This window comes from Lissotriton vulgaris, chromosome 3_1 (genome assembly GCF_964263255.1).
Source record: "Lissotriton vulgaris chromosome 3_1, aLisVul1.2, whole genome shotgun sequence".
Classification (NCBI taxonomy): domain Eukaryota; kingdom Metazoa; phylum Chordata; class Amphibia; order Caudata; family Salamandridae; genus Lissotriton; species Lissotriton vulgaris.
Genome location: NC_141689.1, coordinates 771,627,385 through 771,645,117, shown reverse-complemented (window position 1 = coordinate 771,645,117; position 17,733 = coordinate 771,627,385). Strand labels below are relative to the sequence as shown.

The window sequence follows — 17,733 nt, the reverse complement described above, 5'->3', positions numbered from 1 at the left end:
GTTAATCTATTGTATACCTATTCCATATATCAATTTATAAATTAGCACCAAGTTACTGTGCCATATATAACAAGTCTTTTAGTGCATATTTACATCTTACTCTTTACTCAGACATAGCTGTGACATGCGCACGAGTTCCCAGGAGAAAGAAAGGCCCTTAAATCAATATTTTTCTGTGAATGAGCATGTCATAAGCCTGGAAAAGTATGCATAAACTTCATCTACGCCATCTGGAGTAATGCAGAACTACACACATAAAGGGGTATATTCTCAAGGACAGGCGATACTTAAAACAAACGCCAGTTAGCTGCAGTTTTTTTATCGCCGCCTAACCCTGAAAACTATCGCCATGTTAGTGATGTGTTACCAAGCAGTCGCTACATGGTGATAGTATCAGGGAAGGGCGGTGAAAACTGCAGCTAACATCAGCGCGAAGTTGATAGGAAACCGGCGTCAGCGGGCAAAAATTACAGATAGGCCCAATAGCGGAAAAAAAACTCACGTTAGTCAGCCTAACGGGAGTTTCTATGTCCCTAATGCAAAAAATAGCCTATCAGTCAACCTCCATTGTAAAGTAGGCATAAAACCAATAAACTGCAGAATGGAGCAGCCAGGAACAAGTGCAGCACACATCAACAACCCCCTTAATCCACCCAACATCCAGGATGACCAGGATTAGAGCCATGATACCTCGCTGGACCTGTGCCTGGAGCCTGGTTGCCTCTCTGGACCTATGTCTGGAGCCTGGATGCCTCACTGGACCTGCATTTGGAGCCGGGATGTCTCGCTGGACCTGCGTCTGGAGCCTGGATCCCTCTCTGGACCTGCATCTGGAGCCTGGACTGGGATGTGGAGTAGCTGTCGAGTCGATGAGCTGTGGCGGTAGGCATTGATGCGTGTCGATTGCCCGTACCTGGTGGTGAAGTCTGGCAGGTCGCATGGAACTAATTGCTGACCTGTCTTAGAAGACCGCCTTGCACACCTTGGAGCTGTCATTAGTAGAGGCGCTCCTGCGCCCCAATGTAGGGAGGTCTGCATCGCATACTACGATCCACCACTACACCGGCGTGCACGGAGGGGAGTACCAATGGTGGGTGCCACCTCTCTGCATCACATGACGGATGATGTTGGGCTGGCCGGACGCTGTGGAAGTTGAGGACCGTGAGCTGCACAGAACTTGTGTGGTGTGAGCACTGCAACATCATGCCTAAGAAGGCCCTTCTGCATCAACTGCATCTGGAAGTTCACCAGCGGATTTGGAGGCGACTGCTCTACCCAGGCTTGCGAAATCCCTCCTGGCTGAGGCTCCTGCTGGCTGAGTCACAGATTTGGAGAGAGTGCAGAGGATTGCACCACAGTGTCAATGTCCAGGTAAGGAGAAGGTGGGACGCATAGCGCAGGACTCCTGGGGGTCCAGTCCCCCAGGCCTAGCATATGTAGATGACGCACGCTCAGTGTAGGCTCATCCGCTATGGCGGAAGTGTGTCGCACCACTGCTTCCAAGTAATGCAGAGGAGGAACAATTATCACATGATGATAACTTACTGATGTAACCATGCTATGTTTCCCTTGCGAGCAGGAGAGTGGGTAGGGCTGCTCCAAGCATGGGAAAAGGCATGGGCCGATTTGCATGCCCACTCAAGTGCGCAATGATTGTTTGGTCAGCCCAATCGGGCCACCCAAAGCAGTCATGCACACTTCCCTGTTTCTAATGCAGACTGCATTACAGCCTTCATGGAGAACATGCCCACCCCTCCAGCCCCTGGCTGCATGGCTTGTCCTGTTGCCAAATACCAATCCCACCGCTGCATTGCAGTGTTGCAATGGGCTCAGGGGAGGAAGCCTGGCTGCCTACATCCTGTCCCTGGAAGCAGACACAGGAGAGAAGGAGCAACGAAGTCACATGACCCGGCATCGAGGTAAGACTTCCATTTTAAAAATATTTACAACACCCGCTCAAACACACATCCCCACGTCAACGTGTTCTTTCCAGCGTTTACCACCTCACAGTTGTACAGCCCCTCAGCACTTCTCAATGGAGGCCGCTGTGCGCACATGTACAGCGGGTGTACCACCTGTGTGCCAAAGGCACATACTTGGTTGCAACACATGCCATAACATTGCATTCCATTCCCATGCATACTAATACTAGGCACATTGCAGCAGTAGAGTAGATGTTGCATAGCGGAGACATCAATATCACTATTCCCACATCAGTGAGTCCAACCCAAAACTAACCTTTGCACCCCAAATCCATCCGAACCCTGGAATTCCTTTTTGAGGCCCCATAACACACCCAAAAATCAAATTTGAACCACATGCACACCCCAAATCCAATATTATACTCCAAAACACACCCCAACTTCCTTATCTTACCCCAAAACACACCCCAAATTCCATATCTTACCCCAAAACACACTTCAAATTCTATATCCTACCCCAAAACACACCCCAAATTCCATATTTTACCCCAACACACATCCCAAATTCCATATTTTACCCCAACACAAACCCCAATTTTCATATTTTACATCCAAAACCCATACCCACCCAAAAAACTTTTAATGACCCCATTACGGACCTCACAATACATTGTAATCAAATGCAATGTAAAGGCACCTGCGCTGCAGGAGTTGCGAAGTTAATGATGCACTACCTGCGTTGTACTGGACGTCTCCCATGCTAAAGACAACCCATAGGCTAGCCCGTTTGCGTCCATCTGCCCCTGGACTGCGCTCAGCACCAAGGAGCCTTCCTCTTGGACACTCCACCACTACGACGCTGGCACCCTCCTCGCCATTAACCCTGGACGCCACCTCGCCTGCCAGGAACAACCTCTGACCGGAACTTACATCGCCATCACCATCACTGAGGGATGAAGTATCACCCTCAAGGAGCACCCGACCCTCAAGCAGGAGGCATTGCCATCAACTACCGGAGCACACTCCAACTGATTACGCACTCTAAAGACCCAAGGCTGACCATGGAACACCTCAAATTCCGGATCCGGACCAACCCCAAAACCATCCTCTGTGGCACGCTCATCTGCAGGCCCCACGGGCCATGCACCCCCATTCTCCGATACCATTGTAGACCTCATTGCACACCAGGCTCCACCATCCACCGACGACATCCTACTCGGCGGACTCAAGTTCCACCTGGACAACCCCAGTGACCAGAACAACACCCTCTCCTGGGGAAGCTCAACAACATCAGAGTCAAGCAGCTACTCCCCGCTGCAAGCAACATAGCAGTACACACGGTCAAGCATGTCTCCTCCGCCAGCTGGACATTCAACTAAAGCCACACCACAGCACTCTCCTGGGCCAACAATCACTGTATACATCACGTCTTCACCATGCCCAGCGTACACCACCGCCTTCATCGCACACATCGCAGGTGGATCAAGGCCACCGAAGTACGTCTCGTCAACTCCCTCAGCACCACCACTACGCCTATGGACAATGACACCGCAGCGCCCAAACGCAAATGATGAATATCCAACTGCGCAGGCACCCGGGCACGCCTCATGGACGGCACTGTGTCACTACCTTACGCCTGCCTGATTCCAGACGTATCTGTCATTACTTGCATCATGGAGCTCTGTCCAGTGAATACAGCACATCTGTGGTGTTGCACGAAGGGGGTAGTGAAAGTGTTGCAGCGCTGTCTTGTTGCAGCGCTGACACCCTTTTCATGAGTGAGGCCCAGGAATGCGCACTATCTCATTGATGGTGCACAGTCCTGACCTGTAATTTTGGAGCAGGGCAGCACAGCAACATTGCTTGCAGTGCGATCCATCAACAAAACCTGCTGAAATGAGGCCCCGATGGTTATCTCCATTTTATGATCAGATATTGTCTGGTATTAAAAACTGCCTCTAGTTGCAGTTAAAAACCATTTTTTGTGATCCTCTGGACTTAAGGAATCCCCTTGTAAATATGGAGAGGTTGGGATAATGGCAGGTTTTGGATGGGAACACCTCCCTTGCATGTCATTAGCGATAAATATCGCTAACAGAAGTCGTGATCTTTTAAATGGACATTTTTGCCAAAAAGCTGCTGCTAATGGCTGTTAGCGACAGCTTGGTAATACGGCGATAATAATATCGCTGCAGTAGCGGCAGTAAAGTGCAGCTAGCAAGGCAATAAGTCCTTGAGAATATGCCCCAAAATGCTTTGTGAGAACGGTACGAACCAGTGCTACTATGCCACAAAATAAAAAGGAGATTCTTCTACCAGTGGCATTTTCTTGGAGAAGGGAGTGGCGGGGGGTGAGGGGTGGATGCGAGGACTTCAACATTAAATCTTTTGAAGGATATTTTTACATAATGTTTTGTAATCATCATGAGCTTCACAAAGCTTGAAAAATATTGACAAAAATCGTGAAGTTTGCAAAGGAAATCCTTGGCAACTTTACACACAAAGTACTAATCCCAGGAAAACTAGAAGCATCAGTTTGTCATGCTTGGTGTATGGTTTTATGAGAGCTTATATATAACTCTGTACGTGTTATGACAAATATCTCTTATCTTTCCTGCCTTTTGGGGGCAGTAAATAAAACGAGCCTCTAAATGTTGTTTCTTTTAGCATTTACTGTCACAGACAAGCAGGATGCAACCATGTCTCACTCTCCGTTCTTGCTCCACCCTTTCTTCAAGGGCCCATCCAGTGAATGACATCACAATGTGTCTCAACTGCTAAGCAGATATGGCAATCAAAGAAACCTTCTAGAATGTGTATTCGCGGTGATTGTTAGTGATGCAGGATTGGGTGTAGAGAATGTCTCCTGATGCAAGTACTCACTGACCTGTTAGTGTTGCAGAATTTAGGGCCTGATCACGATGCCGGTCAGACTTCCAATTGACCGGCACCATGGTGGAAGCATGATCACTCGAATATAAGTCGACGGTCCCGCTGCTCGCATTACGATGCGACCACCTTCAAGGCGGTCCCAGTGTGTATACTTTGCATTGTGGCATGTGCTATGGACTGCAGCACATGCCGCAGTACAAAATATACACATTTTAAATATTCCTGCACTATGTGACAGCCCCCATACAATGCCTGCGACATGGCGCCGGGATGTTTAGGGGGCACAGGGCCACTAGTGGAGGGCCAGGGGGAAAGAGGGCCCTGCTAGGGGTCCCCAAAGTCTCTGCCACCTGCCTTTTCATGCGGGTGAACCGCCATGAAAGGGCCAGTGGAAAGGGACATCCTAATTACTAAAGGGGTGCCTAAGCAGGCACCGCTCCCATTGTAGAGACTAAGGCCCACATTAGGATGGTGGGTGGACTTTGACCGCCCGCCATCCTCACGGTACTAGGGACCGCCCGCCATAAGGGTGGGGGTCCCGTGCATGGGATTAGGATGCAACCGCCACAGTGGCGGGCGCATCCTGTATCTTTACCATTGTGGTGGGCAGTGCTGAAAGCACCGCCCGCCGCAATGGTAAAGATACATGTTGTGCATTTCAAAGCACAACGTGACAGGCACCCCGCGGTGCCTGCCACGTTGTTCTTTGAAATGCTAGTACCCCCCATGTGCACCCCCCACCCCCCGGAGTCCCGGGGGGCCCACAAAGGGCCCCCGCAGGGAGTCTCCGCATGCCTTTCCGTGGCGGCATTGCCACCACGGAAAGGCATTGACAAATGCCCATACTAATATGGCTGGTGGTGTCTGATAGACACCGCCACCATATTAAACCTTTTCTGCCCCGGTCGCAAGGCGACCGGGCGGAAAAGCGTCGGATGGTCTTTCCGTCCGCCGCGGACCCCCAAGCCATCTTAATATGGTGAGGGGTCATTGCAGCAAGGATGGCGGGCGGATCACCCCCGCAAGGCCGGTGGTGGCTACCGCCAGCCTGGCGGGCCATCCGCCCACCATCCTAATGTGCCCGTAAGATTCCAACCGCCGCACTGACGGGATCCTTGATTCTGTCGGAAGTGGCAGTCTCTCCCCCGCCAGCCGAGATCTGACCGCCTGCATCCTAATGTGGCGGTTGGATCCAATGGGCGGGATGGCAGTAGGATCACCACCTATGAGTTGATGGTGGCGGCCCCATCGCCATCATAATCAGGCCCTCTGTCACCAAGAGAAATGACCAGGGTAGGTCAATCTTGCCTTCCCTCAAACAGTTCAACTGACTCCAGGTCGGCTAAAGTGTTAAGTTCAAAATCCTGTACATGGTTCGGTAAACTGACATAATATCTAATATCAGGCTACAATAATATTGAGTCAAAAATATCGACCCCAAAATAATAAATTTCCTATGCTTGTAATATAAATGACAAAAATATTAAAACATGTATATGGCTGTCACTAATATCATTGTCAAAAATATTGTTTATATATATATACATATGAACATAAATAAAAGAATTTAAATATATTAAAAAGTAACATGTATTTAAATAATTTAAAATGTATATAACTATTATACTTATTAAAAAAAAGTAAGCACACATATATATTAATACATACATTTATTTACATATATTTAATTTGAAGCGAATAATTTTAATGATGTACTATTTTTATTAATATATATACGCACAGTGGTTCACTTAAAATAAATAGAAACGATATTAAATAACAAAAAATTGAATTATTTAAATAGAAAAATTATATATATATTTATTTTTAAATAAACAAATTATATATATTCAATGTTTTATTACATATTATATATCAATAGAAATATTATTATTATAATGAAAATACCAAACTATGGGGCTCACTACGATGGTGGTTGGAAGAGGGTCCGACTGCCATTGCTGAGGGCAGGGGACTGCCCGACAAGACAACAGTCTGGAAAGTGCTCCATAACACTGCAGCTTCTGCTGGGGCCCTGGAAAAAGGTCTCAGCATAAGTCGCATTGTTATTGAGCACTTTGTGCTCATTCATGCACGCTGTGCCAGGCACCACTTTGTGCCTAGACACGGTGCATGAATGTGCGTGGGAGAACTACATGTGCCCCCAGGGCAACATTACAGTTGCCCAATGGTGGACAGGGGTCTTGCTTGGGGCCTCAAAAGTCACTTCCTGGCTACCTTTTCATGGCAGTGGGACCGCCATGAACAGACAGTTGTAAAGCAACATCATAATCCTGATGGCGGTGCCTGAGCAGGCCCCGCCTCCATTCAGGATCACGGTTGTGACTACCGCCCCGTCGGGATCAGTAGATCCTGTTGTAGGCTGCGGTTCATCCCACGACAGTCAAGGGTCCGACCGCCTTCATCGTAATGAGGCAGCTGACCCGAAGACCTGTGAGTGGCGGTCCCACTGGCATCGTAATGATGTGCTATATTCCCAAAACAATAACAACAAATAACTAGAATGTTATTTAAAATTAAAAAGCACAATTAACAAATAACATCATAACAAAATAATTAAAAAAATATTTTACTATTTTTAAATGTGTTATTACTTAAGTAACTTTTAAACCTATACGCATATAAACTATACAACACACACCTAAAATATATTTTCTAAATTATACTATTTACACATTTTACATAATTAATTATTGTTTAAAATATTAATATTAACTTCCTAATACTAAAATAATTATATTTAATTACCTTCCCAACCTTAAACTTTACAAAACCAACAACCTGCACCTAATATTTATATAAAAAAGTGGTAATTACATAATTTACATAATTAACTATTAATTAAACAATTAAAAATAATGACATATTAACCAATTAATTGTATTTAATTAACTCCCCACCATTTACCCCTACAAATACAATAACTCACACCTAATATATAACACAAACGATATCTTAATTGCACAATTTACATAATTGATTATCAATTAAATAACTACTATGATTTATCATTAAATAAAACATTTAATAATTAATTTCCAGCACACCCTTTACCCATACAAAAACAACAAACTACATCAAATAAAAAAATTACAGATAAGTGTTTCATTACTTACATAATTGAATATCAATTAAATATTTAATTATAATAATAAATACTTATTAATTAATTATAATTAACTTACTTCCCACCCTATATCCCAACAAAATCCACAACCCACATCTAAAACTTAAATTTAAATAAATGTAATTATACAGTTAACATAATTATCCATTACATAATTATTATTAATTTATAACTAATTAATAATCAATTAATTAATTAATTAGAAATAATTTACTTCCCACCCTGTACCCCTATAAACCCCACAACCCACTATGGTACAGAAAATGACAAAAAGAATTAAATTACATTTAAAAACTACTAAAAATGTACAAACTATAATAAAAAAATATTAACAATATTTATACAAACAATTTTTAACACATTCCATTAAAAGATATAATAAAATACATAAAAAGAATTTAAAAAATTTTTTGAAATAGGCACTTTCTATATTTTTAATATCGAAATTATTTACCTTAAAATCTCATCAACTATATTCTTGCAGGTGGTGTTTCAGTAGACGATACTTCCAACAGAATATTTATGTAGGTCAATATAAAATTAAACATTTTAGTCTGATTATCACTGGGTTCATTAGGCCAACCATTTTGTAACTATCACCTTAAAGAGAATGTGTTATATTGCAGCAAACTGGACCGCTTTAGTTGCATGCTGGGCTATGCCTGGTCTGACCTTAAGAACCACACATAAGGATGCTTCCACAACAAACAACAGAAGCAAAATGTTGTTAGAATACACACAAACACAGAGGTGACAGGTCTTCATATTATAAGGGTGAGTATACAATAAATGGCATGTGTGGCTTAGAGAGAGGGCGCTGGGGCTAAAAAAGGGCACTTTCTTGTTATTTATATTGTTTTCACGTACATCCCTCTTTTGAATCGAAGGAAGTGAGAGTGTAAACGAGATCCAACTGTCATCTGCAGTTTTCTCGGCAAATGACGGCTGCAGCAACATTGACAATACGTCTGCCAATGGCATTAACAGGGGTACCTTGAGCAGGGTTCTCGTTTCTACATTGGATGTTGCCTAACAACTGCAAATGTAGACAAATTCCACTCAAGAGAGCCCTCAAGGAGGATTTTTCCAGAACTTCAGCTAGGCTGGGCAACTTCAGGTGTGATATTGGTGCCAGAGTCAGGTGGTAAGCATACTCTATCAGCACAGGTGTACTCTCAGTTGGGTGGACTTTGATACGTCAGCCAGTAATCACTTACGCTTAGTTAGGTTTAGTTTCAGCTGTCAGAAACTTTACACATTGAATTACAGACATACAGATCAGCTGCTGTTTATGAAGCTACCAAAGGAGGAAGAGGATTTTTTGCCAGGTTTTGCTCACAAGACATGACCCTCTTGGTTAAACCAAACTTCATGAGATGCGGTGTGGTGGACAGGGAATTTTCAGCATTTATTATGCATTCTTGAAGGTCCGAGTTTGAAATTGAAGAAATGCCAGACCCTGTTCCCTTTCAGATAAAAGGGAAATCGATTTCCATTAATTATATCCAAAGGCCGAGTCTGTCTCCTTTTTCTGACTTTTCATAAGAAAGGGCTTCTCACTAACTGTTTTCTGTCATTAAATCTCCCTAATCTTATGAATTGAATGGCATCTAGGACAAGCATCCCATGGGACATGTTATGTAACACCAAATAAAACACAATACGTAAATGTGAAGCATAAATAAATAACTAAATGTGTTACAGCCAAGGGGCAGCCTATCATTATGCTTCGTGCACAGTAGGGAGTAAGGAGGAGGCAGGGGTAGGGAGTGGTACATTTATGCTGCCCCTGAGGCTGGCTACTGGCTTGACGGGTAAACACAGTGGTACATTTTGGGCCAACTCTGGCTCATGTTAAATGTGAATGGCCCTGAAAGTGTGGCAGCTTCGGCTCCAATGACAATGCTCATCATTTGTGGTACCTGTCCGGGTTCTGTGTGCAGACGTGCATCTGTAAGAGGATCCGCTGTGTGAAAGTCTTAAAGCACTGCCCACATTTCCAGAGATGCCAGTCACTGAACTCAGAATTGAGTTGGCTTGTAGATGTGGGACTTGCAAGAACCCTCTGGTTTTTCACGTTGATCTGGTTGTAGCCTGTCTCGATGGAACCGGACTTGTCCAGAAGAGAAAAACTTCTAGAGCATGGAGTCTGTGGGAAAACGATGGAACGCTGCAGTGCAGTTGAGGGTATTTTTCCAGCTTTGCTGAATGGCTGAAGAGTATCTTGTCTCGACATGGCTTCCATGACAGGCGAGGGAACGTTCACTGAAAGACAGAAGAGGGATGTTGGGTCACCATTACATGCTTGTCTGTGACACATACTCCTAAAAACAGCTAAGAGGTACAAGGAGCTAACAATTATTTATATTCAAAAGGAAAATGCATCATCACCCTAACCATATTTACTTATTTTCATGGACCGCACACCCTCATTTAGATTAAAAAAAAGTGCTGTGGGACCACAGAATATGTAAATCTTACTTATTTATGCAACACTGTAACAAGCCGCGCTGCCCATAAATCTGTTGCTCGCTGAAATAAAATGGATCGGTGAAATAGAAATCCATTAAAAGAGTTAAAGCGCGATCAAGAAGAGGCAATCCATGGTGTCACCGTATAGATTTTCTTGCAATCTATTATGTGTGGCTCTCCCTTGACCTGCTTAAGAAACCAATTTTTTTCTTTGTGGCAAAAATACTGTAATATTGAGCTTTTTACTGGTGCAGTGAGTACTAGCAAGGTCTGTGTTTCAATAAAATTTCTCTTTCCCTGTGACGTCTGCATCACAAAGCAAAACCTATTGAAGCAAAAAATAATATTAACCAAAAAGAAATGATATCTGCAAAGCCTAATACACTTTGTGACACACATTTCCTTTCACTGATTCAAATTAGTTCCAAATGGTAGCTGGGTAGAAACAGTGTCAATGTGCTGTTGTTGCCCAAACTATGAGAAGGGAGTTCAATCAATCAATCAGCATTTATAGAGCACGGCTACTCACCTGTAAGGGTATCCATGTGCTGCGGTCTCGCTGAGCTCAGTGAAAAAGCCATGGCTTGAGTCCTTTTGTAAATTCCATGAGATATTCAGAGAGGAAGGTAATTCCAAACATTGGCAGCGAGATAGGAGAAGGAAGGGACTCCACTGTGGCTTCCCAGGATGTGGGGAGTGTGTGCGAGGGTGAAGGAGGCCGAGCGCAGGTATCTTGAAAGTTGGTGGAAATTCAGGCAGTGGTTGATGTATGCTGATCCTTGGTCGTGACTGGCTTTATAGGTGTGTGTCAGTATCTTGAATTGACATCTTTTCTGGACGGGGAGCCTGTGGAAGTGGAGGGTGATGTGGGTCTGCTTGGGGAGGTGGAGTATAAGTCTGGCAGCTGAGTTCTCTATCGTTTGGAGTCTCTTCAGGAGTTGGGTGGTGATGTGCGAGTGTAGAACGCACTTCCATAGTCCAGTCGGCTGGTGAGTGTTTTCCTTGTGCTGATAGGGATCCATCTGAATCTCTTCCGGAGCATGCAAAAGGTGTGGAAGTAGGCGGATGAGGCTGTGTTGATCTGGTGTTTCATGGTGAGTTTTCTGTCCAGGGTGATGCTGAGGCTGTGGGCATGGCTGTGGGCATGGCGTATCGATGGTGGTGTAGGTCCAAGTTTGGCACGCCACCCGGTGTCATCCCACGGGGAGGGGTTGCTCCCAAATATCAGCACTTCCATCTTGTTCGTGCTCACCTTCAAGCAATTGTTCTTCATCCAGTCGGCAACACTCGTCATTGAATTGTGGAAGTTGGTTCTTGTGGTGGAGGTGTCTTCAATGAGCGAGAGGATGAGCTGGGTGTAATCTGCATAGTATATGATGTTGAGGCAACTGGTATTGACAATGTCGGCCAGGAGCGTCATGTGGTATTGATCAGAGTCGGGTTGAGGGATGAATCCTGAGGGTCACCACAGATGATCATCTTGGGCTCCGAGGTTAAGGTTGGTAGCCAGATTTTCTGGGTGTGTCCTGATGAGGGTGTGCTGAGATACAGTATTGAACACCAATGAGAGAATGAGGAAGATCTGGGCCACTGTTTCACCCCGATCCAGGATGGTTCTAATGTCGTAGGTGGCAGCAATCAGTGTGGTATCGGTGCTGTGGTTGGCGCGGAAGCAGGACTTTGAGTTATCAAGCAGGTTGTTTCTCTCCAGGTGTTCGGTGAACTGGTGATTGATGGTTTTCTCCAGGACTTTGGCAGGGAAAGGGAGCAGAGAGATGGGGTGGCAGTTCTTGAGTTCGCTGGGGTCAGTGGAGAGTTTCTTGAGGAGGCCTGACCTCTTTGTTTTTCAGTCCATATAGGAAGGCAGCTGTATTGATGGATGTGTCAAGGATGAATGTGAGTACCACAATGATTACATTGCTGCAGAGTTTGAGGTTCCATCCATCGGAGAAGGTGGCTGTGGTGATAGATCTGTCGCGGATAGAGGAGAGTGCCACACGGATTTCTTTGCTCCAGAGTTTGAAGAGATGGAGGGGGCACTGGTCCGTGGGTGCTCCCGAGTGGATGGAGTTCATGATGGCTGTGAAGTTCAGTGTGGTGAGCTGTTCCCATGCGGTGAGTGGGTGGGTGGCATCCAATGATATGAGGAGGTTGTGGAGGGCAGGGGGTTGGAGTTCGAAGTTAATATAGCTGGTGGATCTTGTTCTGGAAGTAGTTCACCAATGTGTTGTAGTGTTCCTGGGAAGGAGGGATCGAGTTCTCGTGACTGACAGGCAGGAGAACTCTCTGACTAAGCTGAAGAGTTCCTTGCTGTGGTTGATGATTGCTTCGATGTGGTGTACTATGCAGTCTCTTTTCGTGTCCTTGAGGCTTTGGAGTTAATTATTGAGGGCTGATTTGAAGGTGGCTTGGTCTGTAGGGTCTCCGCTGGTGCGCTATCTTCTTTCCAGTTGTTTGCATTTATGTTTGAGGGTCCTGAGTTCTGGTGTATAGCAATGGGCTTGTTTGGTTGCTCTACTGGGATAGGCTGGCTAAGTAGGGGCGACTCTGTCGACGCGGTTGGTGATCCAGGCGAATAAGTTCTGGTTGGCTTGTTCCAGGTTGGTTGCATCATCGGGCTGGGTGGTGTTGAACAGGAAGGCCCAATGGCTCTCAGTCACTTTTTTTTCAGCTGCAGTGGGAGGAGTAAGGGGGCCTGGTGGTGGTGGCCGAGGATCCTTCATTGATGAAATGGATTATGGCGTGGTCGGTTCAGGTGAGTTCGGTGACATGACTGTACTTGGCTATGTCACTGGCAGTGAAGATTGGTCCAGCATGTGTCCTGCGCTGTGAGTGAGGTTGGTGACCAGCTGGGTGAGGCCAATATTGCTCATGCTTTCCAGGAGGTTGGCGGAGTTAGCGTCTTTGGGTCATCGCGGTGGTAGTAGTTGAGGTCACCAAAGAAGATGTAGTGTTTGAAGTCGATTGCTAGGGGGGTGATACATTCCTGGACGACATTGCAGAAGCCGGGACGTGGTTTAAAGTCATCAGGGAACACATACCTACATGACTTCTGAACTAATTGTTACCTTTATGGACAGCGTCATAACGGAAGATGGTAGGTGATTGTGGGAACCAAACTAGTCTCTGAACTGAAGTCGGCAGCGATTTAGAAAGCATTTAAGTTAATTTGGAGGAGGAACACAAGGGAGAAAACCATAGAATTTCTGTAATCAAAGCAGGCAGAATTAGGGTTTCCCAGTTTCGAAAATGCTCAATTGTCCACAAAATCTTATAAAGGACTGGACATTGCTGAAGAACAATAAAATACACATATGGTCAAATTCTCACGTTCTCAAAGGTGATAGTTAATTCATTATAACCATGTGAGCCCACATTCGAATTCAAGGAGAGACATGTTTCATGAGGCTAAATCATGAACTCTCATGATGAATTATTTATCAATTTGTTGTATGCTGCTTGTAAAGTACACTAATACTAAGAGGGTTTTCTGGCAGTGTCATCTACAAACGCAAAGCCATCAGCAGGTATAGAGATTTAGGACACAATGTTGTAGATGAAATAATAATGATGCCATATATTTTTCCTGATTTAGGCAATTCCAATATAATACCTAAAGATACATTCCACTACATACCCATATATGGTAATATTACATTGCTCAGCCAATCTTCCTTGTCCTGTAAAAACAAAGAACCTGAAGCAGTTTATTCTTGGCTGAAGGAAGATTCCTTCTGAGCTTTCTCTTGAGTAATTTAGAGGAGTTCCCAACCGTGTGCACATCTTTGAAAGTAATCCCTAGCTCAGGGGAAAGCAAAAGCAATTACTTTACCAAAGACACAGCAGAAACAAATTTGAAGGCATTCAGTTTCAGTTTCAATAACTTTTATTCGGTTATAAAATTCAATAACCATAAAAAGTACGGTTTTTAAAAAGGTTTCAAATACATGAAAATACAGAATCGTGCAAGGATTTGAAACGTTATAGGTAAGGGAAAAGAAAAAAAGGAACATTTTAAAACAGTAGAAACATTCATTATAATTATAATTTATCTATTTAACTGGGGATATTACGGCGCATAGTTATAACTGATTTAAGAAAGGTCACTATACATTTGGCTTCATGTGGCGTTTTTAAGGATTGTATATAGGAGAGTGCTGGATAGGAATGCCTTAGTCCACTGGAACGAAGAATCGGAATGATCCATGTCTTTCTTGCTGATTTATAATATTTGCAAAAGAGTACGACGTGAATCGTATTTTGTGTCGATACTCCGTCGCAGGGACACCTCATCAGGTTAAGGGACCAATTCTGCGTCTCCGGAAAAGACACCAGCCGAAAAAATACATCAAACCGTAGTCTTGTAAGAAGGTACTTTTCATAGTTGGATAGAAAATATGTCAAATAAGGCTGTATGGTTTTTCCCTGCTGTTGGACACCTATTTTTTCATTTTGCGATTTGATGATCTCTGCCTGATTGCGGAGGTCTCTCAGGTGGCCCAAGCACATTTGCTTTAATTTTTTCCTGGAGATATCTTCCACTGACGGAGGCTCGTCAAAGTACTGTTCGCACTCCATATCTCTAAAGAAATTACATACGTAGTTTAGCCACGGGATTTTCCGCCAGTTTGTCAAGCCTAGACAGTCAGTAATGAGGGAGCGGGTTAAATGGCATTCAGGATTGCACCATATCCGGTGCCACAGTAAAATTGGCTGGCACCGTATGGTGTCGATGATGTAGTCCATGCCAAGCTCCCGATGTGAGGCAAATATCGGGGAGCTCCGTGGGAGGGCTAAAATATACTTTATGAAGGCATTTTCGGTGACCTGGAGCTGGTCGACACGTCCGTGACCCCATATTCCAGCTCCATAAGTGGCCACGCTGTGGCATTTTGCATAATATATAGATAGAAGTTCAGATGGTGCCGGTTTCCCCATTTTCCTCGAAAAGGAGGTTAGTGCAGATGACGCTCGACGAAAATGTAGGTTTCTGGCTTCAATTGCCTTTTGCCAGTTCATTACATCGTCCACTAAGATGCCCAGGTACGGATATACCGAGGTTTTTTCAAGTCTGTTGTTGTTGACCATTATGGGTTTTGACATTTTTGTCCTTGGGCCAATTGTCATTGTGAATGTCTTTTTGATATTAACTTTAAGATCAAGTGAGTCCATGAATGAAATATATTTATCAAGTTGTAACTGAAGTTGATTTGGGGTACGCGCTAAAATTACCGAGTCGTCGGCGTATAAAAGGGTGGGTATCGGCCGACGATTTATCTGTGGGAGGTCCTGGCACCCTTCCAGCATTGCCTGTTCAAGCCCGTTTGTGTATAGGTTGAACAGGAAAGGGGCCAGTACACATCCCTGTCTTACACCCTTCCTTATTTGAAAGGGTCGTGACAGTTCTCCACTGGTGCCAAATCGAACTCGACCCTCCACAGTAGAATAAAGTTCCCTTAGGAAAGTTAGTATGGGAGGGTCCACGCCAAGGTCTGATAATAGTTTCCAAAGCTTCACATGCTGGACACAGTCAAATGCCGCGCTTAAGTCGACATAAACAAGGAAAATATTTCCTCCTTTGGCGCGGGCGTATTTTCCAGCCAGGAGGACAAGGTTGAGAGCCTGCTCCACAGTTCCAAGTCCCTTCTGGAAGCCATATTGCAGGTCGGTTATGATGTTATTCTCCCGGGCCCAAGATTGCAGTCGGTCCAGGAGTAGTCGACCTGCGATCTTACCCATGGAGTCCAGAAGGGAAATTGGTCTGTAGCATGCTGGATCATTGCGGTCGCCTTTTTTGAAAATTGGTAATAAAATTGAGGTAGACCAAGATTGGAAGAGGCCAATTGAGGCAGCTGCTGACATGACCCGCAAGATTATTTTCGACCAAAAATCCACGTCGTAAAGGAACAGGTCCATTGGGACCCCATCGGGTCCTGGGGCCTTTCCAGTTTTTGAGGCCTTGATTGCTTTTATAATTTCGTTGAGGGAAAAACGTATATTGATCGGATAAATATCATTTTGCTCCGCACGAAAGTCATTGGTTAGTGTACTTGATGGTGTATCGTGTGGATTTCCGAAAATATTGGAAAAATGGAGAACCCATTCGGTCTCCGTTATGGCCACATCAAGATGGTCATGATCGGTACTGTTAGCCATAAATGGAGATCTCACGACTTCCCAGAGTGTAATGCTGTCTTTCCTTTGGGCGCTGTCATGTAAGCGCAGCCAAAGGTCTCGTTTGATCTGGTTTTTCCGGTCTTTCCGAGCAGAATTATAGTTTTTCCTCAATTGGGAGATTTCGTCCGAGTCTCTCGTGGGCTTACGCAAGGCTTCTTTTAGGGCTGTGAGTGCCTTTCGACAGGTGGAATCAAACCACCTCGTGGTCGAGAGCTTAGTCTTGTTTTTTAAGTTAACAAATAGCTCATCCCTTATAGTGTCTTGGATCTTTTGGAAGCAACTGACAATCATTTCTGGCGGCTCTTCTGGAGACATACATTTGGATAGCAGGTGATGAGTTTTTTCGCAGATCCTCTGTGTCATCTCTGCAGGGTCGATCTTTGCCCACTTGATTGTGTACCCATTCAGTTTCTTCATGGACACTAGGTGTTGTTCAAGGGTGCTAGCCTTTGCGGAGTGTACTCCTTCTTGCAACTTGTTGATTGTCACGCTAAGCGGATAATGATCACTTATTGGGTTGGTCCCAATTTCATAGTTCATTAGTTGACCTTTTAATGAATTTGATGCTATTATATAGTCAATAGTTGTAGCACAGCCTCGCCCGTGGAAGGTGGGCCGATAGTCACACTGCGGATCAACTAATTCGTTTACGAAGTCCAAATCTAATGAGAAGAGGATTTCGTTGAGTTTGTTTCCGCATAGCGAATGTGCAAAGTGGGGAATGGAATTGCCAAGTTCGTTCTGGAGACCGCAATTACCATTTTTGTAGTTCGTGCACATAGAAGAATTAAAATCACCTCCCCAGATATAGTATGTGGGGGTAGTTTTATTGTCATGTTGTAGGGAGATTAGGAATGCGGCTATCTCAACTAGATTGGACCAACATTCCAAAGAGGGTAAGTTATTGTAATAGTTTATGAGTATGAATTTACTAGCTGCGAGTGCTACTGTCTGCGTGGCCTGTGTAATTTGAATAATTTGGAAAGTGGATGACTCCTTTAGCAATTTCGCTCTAAGTGGGAGGGTATTAGCGATATAAGTTGCGAGCCCCCCTTTTGGTCTGCCCATATTTCCGGGTACTGCCTGGGTGAAAATGGTTTTATAACCTGCAAGATGTAGTGG

General features: G+C 44.5%; 1 protein-coding gene across 1 annotated transcript in view; it reads right to left on the bottom strand.

Moving 5' to 3' along the window:
* PRDM6 (PR/SET domain 6) overlaps nucleotides 1-17,733 on the bottom strand; it is a 310,054-nt gene that overhangs the window by 55,468 nt on the left and 236,853 nt on the right. Inside the window, exon 6 of the mRNA XM_086963032.1 lies at nucleotides 9,885-10,227. Within this exon, the coding sequence (XP_086819158.1) occupies nucleotides 9,885-10,227 (343 nt within the window). The remainder of the gene's footprint in view (nucleotides 1-9,884; nucleotides 10,228-17,733) is intronic.